This window comes from Cavia porcellus, unplaced genomic scaffold, assembly GCF_034190915.1.
Source record: "Cavia porcellus strain 051 isolate PalLab524CR breed Dunkin Hartley unplaced genomic scaffold, mCavPor4.1 scaffold_29, whole genome shotgun sequence".
Classification (NCBI taxonomy): domain Eukaryota; kingdom Metazoa; phylum Chordata; class Mammalia; order Rodentia; family Caviidae; genus Cavia; species Cavia porcellus.
Window position 1 is genome coordinate 38,126,322 of NW_026947512.1, and position 15,395 is coordinate 38,141,716.

The 15,395-nt window shown below is 34.9% G+C and overlaps 1 protein-coding gene across 2 annotated transcripts in view; it reads right to left on the reverse strand.

Moving 5' to 3' along the window:
- The window catches only part of Tex15 (testis expressed 15, meiosis and synapsis associated), an 82,111-nt gene that overhangs the window by 40,941 nt on the left and 25,775 nt on the right, over positions 1–15,395 (reverse strand). For both annotated transcript variants that reach the window (XM_063239678.1, XM_063239679.1), the window contains exon 4: positions 4,276–4,441. In XM_063239678.1, coding sequence (XP_063095748.1) covers positions 4,276–4,441 — 166 coding nt within the window. The remainder of the gene's footprint in view (positions 1–4,275; positions 4,442–15,395) is intronic.

Sequence of the window (15,395 nt, forward strand, 5' to 3'; positions counted from 1 at the left end):
CTAGGGCCTTTGCAATGAACTACATACTCAGCACTTTTTGAGAAAACAGCCTTGCTAAATTACCCACTTTGGGCTCAAATTTGTAATCCTGCCTCAGCCTCTCTCAGTGCTGGATTTCACTGTAGCTGGATGCCCATGTGATTAGACCAGACTTACCTGTAAGAAACACATCTCAAGGCCTGCAACTTCAAATGCATTGGCAAAAATCCTTTCTGCCATGAAAGGGAACAAATATATTCATGGGTTCTGGTGATTAGGACGTGAGTGTCTCTGGGAGAGCCTCATGTTTCTTAACACAAGCTCTGAATTTAGCCACTCAAATGTTAGGAACTCTTTTTTTCTTTTCTCACTAGCTTCATCTTTATCCAATTCCTGTTCCCATCCTGCGTCAGAAGAGTGCTGCCAGCAAAACTCAGGCCCACATGCTTCCTTAGAACTATCAGAAAATTTCATCTTCCCAGGATTTCTAAGTAAATCTTAAACTATACTAATGAACTATTTTGACTAGGTATGTACATAAGTAAAACTATAAGCAAGGGGAGAGGACAAAGAATGGTTTAGACTATATAAGATGACCTACAATTATTAAGAAAACCACAGTATTCTACAGTCTATTCATTTGACTATTCTCGATATACTCTTTTTTCAACACATATATGTACTTCAAAAATGCTCATGCCCACAAAGCACTTAAATTTGCCTTGCAAGAAAGGAACCGTTCAAAAGTCCTAATTATTACATCTAACTACAGGTCCATGATATGGGTGATATGTCTTCATTTCTAACATATCTGGATACAAATTCATATAATCAACATTTATTTAGACAACCAATGGCCCCCAAAATACAGCAGAAAAAACATGACAGTTAAAGTAAGAAAATTTAAATGCAGTAAGAATGTCAAAGGATCAGTGTAATTGGTCCTCAGTACAAAGAATATTTTCATAAAAGCAAAAGAAGCATGCCTAGTGTGGTGGTGTATGCCTGTAATTCTAGCACTCAGGAGGCTGAGGCAGGAGGACTGCCAAAAGTTCAAGGCCAGCCTGGGCTCCGTTGTAGGTTCAAATCAGTCTGAACTGCATAGTGAAACCCTGTTTCAAAAAAAGAGGTAGAATTTCTTATCATAAAAATTCCAAAAGCTAGTAACCATAGCAAGAGAACTTTTTCAGACAATGATTGAGATGAAGAATTTCTGTCACTTGGCAACACTTATTTGAGACCCTCGGACCACACAAATGTGACTCTACAATGGCCTTGTCCTTTGGATTTCAATTTGAAACTGTTTCTTCACCCTACCCCTGCATTTAAAATGTTTTTTTCTTGTATAAATCTGAGTTTACCAGGAATAAGAATATATATGAAAGGAGTTATTTTGGAAAGATCAAAGACAATAAATTTGTGTTTTGTCATATCTTTTGCTAAGTCTTGTTCTTTTTAAACATATCCATACTAACTTGGGGAAAGATGAACTTTCTATTTCAAAGTAAAACTTGTGGAGCTGGATTTTTAAAGGAGGTCACCATCAGAAAAAATTTTTAAACTAAATTTGAATTTCCTATGAATTAACAAGTTATCTTAGGTCTAAGCAACAAATAGTCAAGTTATTCTGTGTATCCTAGTTTTAGATACTTTTCCAAAAACTTTACAGCCTCATGAAATGTGATCTGTGCGTGGAGATACAGATTACTACTTATCTCACATTTGGGAATAGCAGGTGCAGTATTTTACCTTGTCCCTCAATTAAATGTGTATTTTACAATTTCTTACCAACTATCCATTATCCTAGTACTAAATTCAGTTGCAGTATGGATACCAAAGACTTCAAATACAGAAATACATTCAACCTAGCTTAAATATAAGCTAACTTCTCATAACAAGAAGTTCAAAAATCAGGCAGTGTTTACCAAGATGAACCGATTCTGTGACTCTAGACTTTTATCAGGGACGCAGAATTTTTACCACCTTTCTTTGGTCTGCTGCTCTCAGGTACAAGGAGTCCTAGTCTTACTATCGTAGGAATGCTGCTTGCTAACAGGGACAACTGCTTCCTTGTTCATCTAAGACTGGTTTGTAGTTTCTGGAGATCTCAAACCAATCATTTCTCAATGTGGCATTGTTTCAAACTGGTTTGGTTCTGCCTACTCTTGGAACTAATCCGTTATGATAGGCAGTACCTTTGTTAAGGCACAGGTGGAAACAAAAAATAAAAGGAAAAATAAACAATGATTAACAGAAGAAAGCAGAAATGAAAAGAGAAAGTATTAATAACATTGCCTCAAGTTTTTATTTTTACCCTACTCCCTTAGATGAGGAAATCATGAGTTTATCAATTTGTGATCTCAGGAAAAGAAAGTAGGTTCAAAAGGACACCAGTCTTCTTATCTGTATTCTACTTAAGTAGGAAATAGACAAAAGCACATTAATAATCTAAACATCTATGTATTTAGCCATTCATTAAATATTTGAATGCTTATTGTATCACACGTTGTGCTTGATACTCTTATGATTTGTATGTAAATGTCTCTCAATGGTCTCATGAGTGGGGAAGGTAACTGCATATTAAGGTGTAGCACTTATCAGTGGATATCAATTTAAGAGCTTGGTAGCTGGGTGTGCTGTTAAAATATGAGGCTAAATAGAGGAATTAGAGAAGGAAAGAGGAGGAAGAGAAAGGGAATGGGATTTTTAAAAAATAAGCTGTGGTATGTATATATATATATATATATATCACAAAATGTAAACTGCATGTGTTGCAAGCATGTACAAAAAAAAAGGAATCCACCTGAACATTAAAAAAATGAGATTAAAGTATAACTTGACATTTAAGTATGCAGCATATTGCAAGACTCAGTTTTATATCATCAACACAAAAATAAGACAAAATTCACAGCATAATGAGAAACAAACCAATATACTGTAAGTTCTATAAAGTACTATGGAAAGGGAATTTTTGTATAATTTGAAGAAAACTTAAGAAAACAGTAACTATTTGTCACTTAGAATTTTAACATGCTTTGTATCATTCAGTAGTTGTTCTAACCTTTCTAATACTAACCAGTGAAAGTAACAAAGAACAGACTTTCAAATGGCCAAAAGAACCAAAGGCAAGAACAATGCCAGATATTCATTTTAAATCAAACTGATCCTTCAGCATGGCAGTGGCAACATACATACTATTCTTTCTATTCCAAAAAGTGGAGTTTTTAGAGAAAATATTACCACAATAATTTCAAATACTGCCCACCAATTTCAAATCTCCAAATTTATACCACAGGGGCAGCATGTTTGAGTAAAAAATGGCTGACTCTAAAACAAAACAGAAACACTAATAAGTTCCATGGGTCTATCAAGCTATACCTAAATTTGAAATTTAACTTAAATTGTGAAAGTTAAATTTGAAAGAACAAAATTTTGAAACTTAAATTTGAAAGAGCAAAACAGTAAAGTTTAGAAAACATGTATACTTATGAATACAAAATTCTTACAATAAGGACTTTGTGTATGGTCTTATTCTTTCTTATCAAAATAACAACTATGAAATGTACCTTTGGAAAAAGCTGAAGGAGTACTTTAAAAGTTATCAGAAATAGTAGTGTCAACCCAGAAAGCATGCTTTATTCCAACAGGTGGAAACAGCTAGATACAATCTTCACATATTAAAACATCAACTCAGCCTCTTTAAGAGTTGAGTCGAGAAAAAAATTTACTTTCTGATTATGTTAACTGCTGCTTTATGTTATCTAGGATATACACAGGATCTACAAAACTGTTTATTTATTTTGGTCTTTTTGAGACAGGGTCTTGCTCTGCAGTTCAGGCTGGCCTTGAGCTCACTTTGTAACCCAGCCTGGACTTGAACTTGCAGTGATCCTCCTGCCCAGCCTCCCAAGTGTTGGGATTACAGGTGTGTGCCACCACACCCCGCTAAAATTGTTATTTAATAAGTGTACTGATGCATGTTTCTGAAAAACCAAGACTAAAAAATTAGAAGAGGTTGTTAAAACTAATCAAATCTCATCACTTAAATACTACAAAAGGCTAAGTTAACATAAGACTCTACTTCCTTATTATTGCTTATTATGTAACTTCTACTTATTTTCTTAGTAATAAATAGGAATGCAGGGGCTGGGGATTTAGCTCAGTGGCACAAGTGCCTGCCGGGAAAGTGCAAGGTTGTGAGTTCAATCCCCAATAGCCTCCCTGCAAAGAAGAAAGAAACTAGCATGACTTCATAATGAAAACAAAACAAAATTTCTTTAAGTCATAGTAACTTACCTCTTAGTAGTAAAATTTTTTTCCAGTTCCTCATTGTGAACCAGTTTTGTATCCCCAAACTGCCACGATGATTGGAGATCACAGCTTACATCAAGCCTACACTGGTTAAGAGTGTCATGTATAAAACTATACTCTCTAGTATTGGTGCAACAAGGTGACAAGTAAACTAAGGAAAAAAGAAAGAAGTTACTTATGTTTAAAATTTCATTGTTGTCTGTATGACAACTATACATCGGATATGAATCACCTGAAGCTAACAACTGACATTGAAATTTCTACCACAACAATGTGAACCTCTGATACTTGACACACCTCGTTTTTTCCATCTTCCTACTGGAGTTCTTAGAGGTTGACATTTACAGATGTAACACAGCCCTAAAATTCAGGCTTTTCTTTTTTCTTGCCTTTTTGAGATAGGGTCTCACTATGCAGTTCAGGCTACTTTGAATTTTACTTTGTAGTACAGGGAGGCCTTGAACTTGCAGCAATCCTTTTGCCTCAGCCTCCTAAGTACTACGATTATAGGTGGTACTACCATGGCTGGCTAGGTTACTCATTTTCAATTTAAGTTGTACACTGATTCTACAATGTATACCATCATACACCTGGTATTACTGTTAGCACATGAATATTTCTTGTTATCGCTCAAGTAAAAAGGTAACCCCTATACCAGAAAACTACTTGGTTATTTTGATTTCCAAATATATCACATCTTTGCAGGCTGCTGGCTGATACAGCGGCATGCATAAGAAGAAACAGACCTTCTCAGGATAATGACTTGTGTTTTAAGTGTGGCTATATTACACAGATACACCAAAGGCTAAAATAACCTTCAGGAAGAGGACTCAACAAATCAGGAAGAAAATGCAGTTGATTCTTGTCATTTGTAGTAATCATAACTACAAACGGTGAATTAGTGTAGTGCTGAACTACTGTTCTCACAAAAAAGGATTTGGAGATTCCTGCAAGCATCAGTAAACTTTTAACAATGGAAATGCTATTAGGATAACATAGGTTTCTCTATCAACATCTTTGTCTCAACATTGTTGAAAACTTCCTCTTACATGCACTTTTTTTTTTTCCTATGTAACATTTAATGGTCATTTAAAAAATTCTTTCTCAAGTTCCTGATCTGAGGAATTTGCTTGCCTCTAGGTTTTATATTGTTTCAAACCTCCTTTTGGAATGTATGACTTAGCACTAGCCTAGTGAGTCAAACACTTTCCTAACATTGGGGAATGTGACCTTAAGTTCTGCCTACTTTACGGACTTATTTTGTGTCTTTCTGAGACAGAGTTTTGGTATGCAGTTCAAGCTGGCCTTGAACTGATTTTGTAGCCCAGGCTGGCCTCGAACTTGCAGTGATCCTCCTGTCTCAGCCTCCCGAGTACTAGGATGACAGGCATGCACCACCATGACCAGGTAAGTTCTGCCTACTTTTATCTTTACAAGAATGCTGCTCAATTTGTCTTTTTAGAAACTGTCATGCCACGAATCTACAAATTTAGATGCCTTTCCATTTTTCCATACCTTTACCAGGGACCAGAGATGTTACTTTAGCACTTCTCAGTGAGGTCTGATGTACAGACCAGCAAACTTCTTTTTCCTTTCTTCTGGATATATCACACCATTGACTCATTACCACTGAATTCAAGTTTGAGCAAAGCTTATCTAAAGCATCAATGTACCTATTTTCTATGTAAGGCACATCACAACATTCCTGAGCTTAGGAACATTAGGATTTACTTCAAATTTGGGGGGCATTTTAAATGAGTCCACTAACACAAATGTAAAACAAAACACTAAGACTACAGAAAGGACTTTGTTACAATGTAAGAGCTGAAACTAGGCTTCAGAGTATCACCTCATATGATCTTAGCTGGGAATGTAGGTACTGGGGAACTCAAAAATTTTGGCTGCTTTTCAGCTGTCAATGAAAGAAATGTTGAGTATAGATTTTGGGCTTACAAATAAAAAAGCACTGCAGAACACTGACAAAATTTTATCAAAGAGAACTTCGGAATCCTCAAACTGACATATATACAAGGTGCAAGGCAATTTTCATGTATATGGAATTTAATAGTATGTATATGATTTAATTATTACTTTAGCCAAAACAGTAAGTTAAAACAATGATTAAATACAATATAAAATACAATAACCAGCTGATTTTTAAAAAGAACTTTATCTTCCCATTTTTTACTTATTGTTGAACTCAAATACAATTTTTATTTTAGTCTTTGTTAACTGTTATAAATTTTGACATGAATGTTTTATAACATGTTTTTGTGGAGAAATGTGTCTTCCTCTATTTTGAAATGAATAGATTTACAATAAATTGTAAAAATAGAATGCCCCTAACTCAGTTTCCCCTCACTAGAGACATCTTTATGTGACTATAAACAATATTGAAACAAGGAAAATGACATCATTACCATCTACTTAACTTTTCATTTGTACTTGTTTCTTATTTGTGCGCACCGTTATGCAATTTTATCACACGTGCATACTCATACAAAAAAGCACTATATGATACAGAACTATTTGATGATCACCAAGATGTTAAACTCCTCTCTCTCTCTCCCTCTCTCTCTCTTTCAGATTTATCCCCCTTTCTATCCTTTCCCTAAATTCTGGAAATTAGTAATCTAATTAGTAATTACTAAAGACATACTTCCATTATTTCAAGAATGTTTCATAACTATAGTTTTTTTGTATGTAACCTGTGAAGACCTTTTTTCTTAAACTCAGCATACAATGTCCCTAAGAACCAACCAAGTTGTATTTGTTAGATCATTTCTTTTTATTATGTAGTATTCATTCTTTCAATGCAAATGTTTAACAATTCACTCATTTGAAATTTGGGCAGTTGTCAATTTTTAGCTATTATAAAACTAAAACTGCAGTAATTCAATGTACAGCCTTCTGTGTACACGTTTTCGTTTCTCAAGGATAAATGCCCAAAGCTGGGTCATTCTCAAGGATAAATGCCCAAAGCAGATTCAATCTGTAAAGAAACTATCCACATTTTCACAGTGATTTTGCTATCTTGATGTCCCTGCTGACAACTTATGAATGATTTCATTTTTCTTCATCCTCATCAAAGTATTGTCATGTTTTCTTTTCTCTTTTTTCCAGCTGTTCTTAGGAGTAGTTACACTGAAAAGGCAAAACTGCATAACAAAAATTTTTTTCAAAACTTTGTTCCTTTTGAAACTGCCTAGCTCTGTAATTGTTTACTTTCTCACTTTTTCAATCCCTATAACCAAACATGCAGGATGCCTGATTTTAACAGGCTCCATGATTATTAATCTAGTATTGTAACCAATGATCTTGTCCTGCAAATTAATCAGAGAAGCGCCAGGCTGTTCTGTCTTGCCTTTGCACCTTGGCTTATGCATTACATAAATGTAACTAGGCCAGTAGTATGTGCTGTCTGGCTTTGTTGATGGAGAGATCCTGGCCAGGACCACAGGGGTAAAATAAAGCTGTTCACTGCCTCCAAATCCTGGGTGGTGTTTGATGTTTCTGCTTGCCGTGGCAACACACTACAGTTTCCTTATGTACTTCTTTAACGACTAGGATGCTAAATATCTTTTAAATAGTCATCTGTGTCATTCCTTTGGTGAAAATCTGTTCATACGTTTTTCTGTCTATTAATTTAACTTTTCCTACAGATTTTTCAAAGCACTTTATTTATATGTCATGACTTCTTTGTCAGATATGTGATATGCAAATTTTTCTACCACTTTTTAGCTCGTATTTGTAACTTTCTACCAAGGTTTTTCACAGAGTAAAACTTTCTTTTTGACAAAGCCAATTTATTGTGTGTCTGTGCGTGTTTTCTTTTACAGACTGTGCTTTTGGTATCTAAGAACTCTTCAAGCTAAGATCCTGAAGATACTGTCTCTAGTGTTGTACATTCTCACATGTAAACCCAGGAGTTAGTCTGGATTACTTTTCATGTCAGATTAGGGTGAAATTTTTCCTTTTTTGTCTATTGTGTCCAAATGCTCCAGCAATATTTGATTGTTGAAATAAATTGAAAGAAAATAAAATTCAGTACATTTATATGGCTCCATGTCTAGAATCTCTATCCATTCCATTAACCTATCAGTCTGCCCCTCTGTTAGTATCACAGATACTAATTACTATAGATATACAATAAAACTTCAATCAAACTCTTCCACATATTTTCTACTTCAAAGCTTTTAGCTATTTTCATTTGCCTAAAGTAAGTGTGAGAAACAGCTCATATATTTACAAGACCTGAGAATTTGATAGGACTAGCAATAAAGCTACAGATAAATCTGTGGTGAACTAACAGCTTCAATATATTCAACATACTGAACACAATGTATCTCTCCATTTACTAAAATTTTCCTTCATCCATATATTATAATAAAGTCAGAAGCATAAAACTCATGTTTTGTCAGATTTACGCCTCAGGTATATTATTTGTGAGCTACTATAAGTTATACTGCTTTTCATGTATTATTTGCTAGGATAGTTTTTATTTTGATTTTGTATCTAGTGACTTTGCTAAACTTAAAAAGTCTTCCCTATATATTTCTTACAGATTCCTTGGGATTCTGTAGGTATAAATATCTACAAACAGGGACAATTTTACTACTTTCTTATCTATTCATTTCTTTCTTTGACTTTTTCTGCTCATTAAAGCTTCCAGCATCTTCAGTAAGAATGGTGAAAAAAAAAAAAAAAAAAAGGACAGTTACAAAGATGTGTGGCCAGCTGTCCCAGGTTTTTGGGAAACTGAGACAGAAGAACTGCTTAATCCCATCACTGCTAAGGCCAACCTGGTCAACCCAGCAATACTCTTGTCTTTAAAAAGGGAACTAGGGAGTCTGAAGAGAATATTAATTGCCCAGTTTTAGCATCTAATTCACTCTACAGATTGCCAAATTTGATTTGCTTATATTTTGCTAGGATATCTGCATTAATAATCATAATCTGATATTCTTTCTATGCCTGGTTTAGACATGTTCAGGGAAATGTTGAACATAAAATGTTCTCTTCATTTTCTAAAAGAAAATGTATAGAATTTGCATACTTGAAACATTTAGAATTCTCCAGTAAAGCTGTTTGGGCCTGGAAATTCCTTTTTCCAACAGTGAGCTTAATTTCTTTAACAGTGTAAGTTTACTTAAATGTTATCCTTTCAGTATTATAAGATTTTTTTGCTAATTTGTACTTCTCAACAAACTGGTGCATTTCACCTAAGTTAGGCAGGTTTATACACAGATTTATTTATAATGGTCTTTAAAAATATTTTCAATGTCTGTAGGCCAGTAATGATCATACATTTCATTCTTGATAGTGGAAATTTGTAGTCTGTATCTTTTTTCCTTTGTGAGCTTTGCCAGAGGTTCATCAATTCACTGATTATTTCCCCACAACAAACAGCCTTTTTTGCTTCATCGATTTTTCTTTTATTGCTAGTTTGGGGCTTATCTTCACTTTTTTTTTAGGTGGAAGTTTAGATCATTATATGGAAATCCTTTTTTTCTAATGTAAGTATTTAGTGTTATGAATCTCTTTGTTAATGCTGTGTCCCTCAAATTCTGATATTCTCTATGTTTTCACATTCATCTGGTTTATATATTTACTTCCCTAACGTCCCATATGAATATTTAGGAGTGTGTTCTTTCCCAAATATTGAGAGAATTACCTCTTTTCCATCACTTATTTTTTGATATGTTAGATAAGTTATTTTAAAATCTGAAGATACTATTTTTCCTCCATTCTTGAAGGGTATTTTTGTTGGGTGCCAAGGATTGACAGTTCTCTTTTTCAGCTTCTTGATTTTTCATGAGAAAGTCATTCAAATAGCCTTTCCCCTACATATGATGTGTGGCTTCTCTCTAAATGCTTCCAAGATTTTTTTTGTTATGTAGTTTGATTATGATGTGCCTGTGCATGGATTTTTTTGGGCTTTATCATGTTTAATATTTGGCTTCTTAACTACATAAGGCTTATGGATGTTTTGCCAACTTTGAGCATTTGTAGCCAGTATTTCTTTGAAGTATTTTTTTAGCTCCATACTCTTTTTTTCTTTTGCCACTAATAACAAAATAATAAATCACTTTCTAATGATTTCACAACTCTCTAAGAGATTCTGCTCATTTTTCCTATTTTCTGTCATTCACATTGGATAATTTCTATTGTTCTAAATTCACTGATTCTTCCCACTGTCTTCTCCTCGACCTTATCCAATGAGTGTTTTTTCTCTTGTGACAGACTATTTTTAGAGAATTTTCATTCACAGCAAAACCTGAAAGGTACAGACATTCCCCATATACTCTATGTCCCTACCCAACTACCCTTCCTCATTACCAACACCCCTCAATAGAGTGCCATATTTGCTACAAATGATAAGCCTATATTGTTATGTAATTATAAGTAAGAGTCTGCACCAGTGATGTTGACCTTTTTAGAGCTTTCAACAATAACAAACAGCTGGCTGCAATGCTGGATGCATGCCACAGGTTTGTCACCACCGGTCTATATAGTTTACATTAATGTTCACTCTTGCAGTTGCACCTTCACACTTTTGATAAATCTATAATCACAAGTACAGCATCACACAAAGTAGTTTTACTAAGAAGTATCCCCCCTTGCTCCATTTATTCTTCTCTTTTGCTGCCCCAAACGCTGGCAATTCTGATCATTTACTCTCTTCATAGTTTTACTCTTCCAGTCTGCCAAACAGGTGGAATCACAGCTTGTAGCTTTTTCAGACTGACTGCTTAAATTTAGTAATTTGCATTTAAGATTCCTCCATTTCCTTTCTAAGCTTGATAACTCATTTGTTTCAGGACTAAGTAACACTCCATTGTTGAAGATATCACTTTACTCATGTACCAAAGACATTTCAGTGATTTTTAAGTTTTGGCAATGACAACTGAAGTTGATATAAACATCCATACATGGGTTTTTGTGTGGACATAAGTTTTCAGCTGATGTGGGTAAATACCAAGCAGCATGACTGCAATAGCATATGTTAACTGTGCATTTAATTTTATAATAAACTGCCAAATGTCTTCTGAAACTAGCAGTATCACTTTATATCCCCTCCAACAATAAAAGAGACTTCTTACTGCTCCACATTCTCAGCAGCATTTGGCGTCCTTAATGTTTTGGATTTTGCTCTTTTTAGTAAGTGTACTGTGGTATCACATTGTTTTAATTTCCATTTCTGTGATGACTTACGATGCAGAACATCTTTTAATTGCTTATTTGCATCTCTTTGCTCTATGTGGTTAAAAGTCTTAGGGTCTTCAGTCCATTTTTTGTTTTGTTTTGTTTTGAAACAGGGTCTCAGTGTGTGATTCAAGCTGGTCTTGAGTTCACTATGTAGCCCAAGTTGGTCTTGAACTCAATTATTCTCCTCATTCACCCTTGAGTGCTGCGATTATAGGCATACATCACTATGCCTGGGCAGCCACTTTTTAATTGGTTTTGTTTTGTCGCACTTTAAAGAGTATTTTTTTGTTGTTGTTGCATATTTTAATTAACAGTTCTTTATCTATTTTGCAAATAAGTTCTCTAAGTCTATGGATTGTTTTCATTCTTTAGTTTTTTTCTGTTTGTTTTTGATGATGCTGGGGATTGAACCTATGGCCTTGTGCATGTTAGCAAGCATTCTATCATTGAGCTACAGCCCCAGCCATTTGAAAAAAATCTGACTTATTCCTGTCTTGCTATCCAGGTCTTGGCAGTATCTTCTGCAAAGCAAGACTTAAATTTTTTTGATGTGTTACTAAGGACTGAACTTAGGGCCTTTACACTGAGCTACAATAAAAATAAATCTAGATACAGACCTTACATTCATCAAAAAAGTAAATGGCTCTGCCATTTTTACTTTTTTTTTTCTTTTTGAACAGGGTCTGGCCAAGTTGTTAAGTTGCCCAGGCTTGGCTTGAATGTGTGATCCTCTTGCCTCAGTCTCACAGTGTTGGGATTATAGGCGTGTCCACTATGTTCAGCAAAATACTGAATTTTTAAAAAGTCCAGCGAATCAACAGTTCTTTCCACATATTATGCCTTTGGTGTGGCAACTAAAAGTCACTGCCAAACTCAATGTCATCTAGAATTTTCTAAGTTTTTGTGAGTTTTAGAGTTTTGCACTTTACGTTTAGATTTGTAATTCATTTTGAGTTCACTTTTGTGATGGGTATAAGCTGTGTCTGGATTCATTCTTCTGCAGTGAAAGTCCAATTACAGTAGTCCAGCACCATCTGCTGAAAAGATTACCTTCACCACTATATTGCTTTTGCTCCTCTGTCAGAGGTAAGCTTGTATCTATGTGAGCCTGCCTTACATTAATGTAGCTTTATTGTATGTCTAGAAGTAGTGTCGTTTTCTCTTCTTTCAATACTGATTGTGTTATTTGAATTTTTTTGCTTCTCTCTAAAAACTTTAAAATTGGTTTGCTGATTCACAAAATAATAGGATTGTCACTGGGATTATAATGAAACTGTAAGTCAACAGTAGAAACAGACATTTTGACAATACTGAATCTATCTATGAACATATAATCTCTCCAGTGGCCTTTTCTGTGATTTCTTTCATACAGATTCTATAGTTTTTCTCATATAAATCATGTAATGTATGTTGTTATATTTAAATCTAGGTATTTCATTTTTAGTATTAATTTAAATGCTATTGTGTTTTAAATTTCAAATTCCACTTATAATTACTTAGGAATATCAGGAGAATATTTTATTCTCTTTGATATGTTTGATTCTTTTGGATTTTCTACTGAGATGATCATGTTGTTTATGAATAAGGACAGATTTATTTCTTCCCTTTGTATCTATATACTTTTATTTCCTTAACTTCCAGAACTAAGTTGAAAAGCAGTAGTGAGAGAAGATATTCTTCCTTTCATCTGACTGCGAAAGCTTCAACTTTCTCACTAGTTAAGTATGAGGTTGTTTGTATGCTTTTTGTAGATATATGTAGAATATCCTTTATCCTTAATGATTGAAACCACAGCATTTCAGGCTTTTTCAAATTTTGGAGTATGTACATTATCACTTGAGTATCCCTGTTCAAAAATATGAATTTAGATTTCAGATTTGTGGGATGGTCAACTTGTATTTATCACCAACTTGAGGAAACTGCAGTCTATTTCTAGTTTACTGAGAATTTTGTCATAAGTGGGTATTGGATTTTGTCAAATGTTTTTTTTTTTGCATCCACTGCTATAACCATATTTTTCTTTAGCTTATTTATATGACAGATTACAGTAACTGATTTTCAAATGCTGGGATAAATCCCACTTGCAGTGGTATAAAATTCTTTTTATACACTTTTGGATCTGATTTCCTAATATTTTCTTGAGAATTTGTACATCTATTTTCATAATAGATACTGATCTGCAGCTTTCTTTCCCTGAAATGTCTTTATCTTGTTTTTGATATTACAGTGGTACCAGCTTCATATAATTAAGACATACTCCCTCTGCCTTTATCTTTTGAAAGAGATTATAGACAAATGGTATGATTTTTTCCTTAATTTTTGGCAGTATTTACCAGAAATAAATCTGAGTTTAGTGCTTTGTGTTTTAAAATAATATTAATTATTGAGCCAATTTTTTTTTAGCAGAATGTAATTGCTTGTTCGTACATCTTTATAATGGCTGCTTTCAAAGACTGTCATATAATGCTACCACTAGTGCCACTTCAGCATTAGTATCTAGTGAGTATTTTTTCTCATTCAGATTGAGGATTTCCTGGCGAGGGACAAGATGAATGATTTTTGGTGTATTTTGGACATTCTAGGTATTGTTTTGAGATTTTGGATCATACTTTGTATCTTACATTTTAGCACCCCTTTAACTAAAACCATGCTTACAGTGGAAGAGGAACACTAACTCTTGACCACCCACAGCAGGACTGAAGTCCTTGCTCTCCACAGAGCATTTACTGACACCCTGGGGGACAATGTGTTAACATTACAATAGGTGGAAGTTTGGGCCTTACAGCATCCACTGTCTTCCTGATAGTCGATAGATTCCTTGTTAGTTCTGGGCTTGGTGAAAAGTCTTGATGCTGCACTTGATGCTGCCTCAGTGACTCAATTCTAATGGGAAGGGGCAAATGATCCCCATAGAGATGAAAATCCACAAATACTTCAGGGCAGTGGATGGCAGAGATAAGAATATGTTGCTCCTATGCAGTGGTAAAAGTCTAGGCTCCATATTTGGTCACCACTGGTGGGGAGTAAGGGGAAGAGGGAGAGATACTAGCACTTAGGGCTCCCCACTTGGCTTCCCCTGATACTACACTTGTGGAGTGTAGAGCTGCACACACATGCCAACATCTCTTTCACATAAAATTTGCTGATAAATGCAAGATGCAAGTGTCCGCCAACCTATGTATTGAGGAGTGAGGTTTCTATCTTCCTAGGCTACTCCCATCTATTCTTTGGCCAAATAAGACAGGATTTTTTTAGAGCTGTGTGTCTATGTGTGCACAAGCATACATGGATGTGCATGCAGGCTCAGGCACACAGATTTGGGGGGATCTGTGCTAGTTGGTATTTCTCAGTCGTAGGCATCTAGTCTGAAATACTGAAGAAAAAGAAAATCTGGAGAACTGGAACATTATTCCTCAAAGTTCTGCATTTATCAGCTGGTTCAATGTCTCCTCTTCACTTTGAAAGTCTTCTTACATATGTTTTACATATAATTCCCCGAGCTTTTAGTGTACTTACTGGGAGGGATAGAAGTAAACTACTTCTACACAGGTATACAGGTATCTATTCTACCTTGTGCAGTAAGAGAAGCACATATGTGTTTAAGGAATTAAGAAACACAACTTAACCAAATTTCATGTAGTCAAAATAGGAGATAAACATTAAGAATCAGAAAAACAGCCAGGCATGTTAGTGCATGCCTGTAATCTCCTGTAACTCAGGAGACCGACGCAGGAGAATCATGGTGAGTTCAAGGCCAGCCTTGGACTATATAGTGAGTTCAAGGAAGCCTGAACTACACAGCGAAACTCTGTCTCAGGAAAAAAAAAAAAAAATCAGAAGAACACTAAAACAACAGTTGCTTTAAAACTCATGGGATGCAGATTAAATAATCTCAG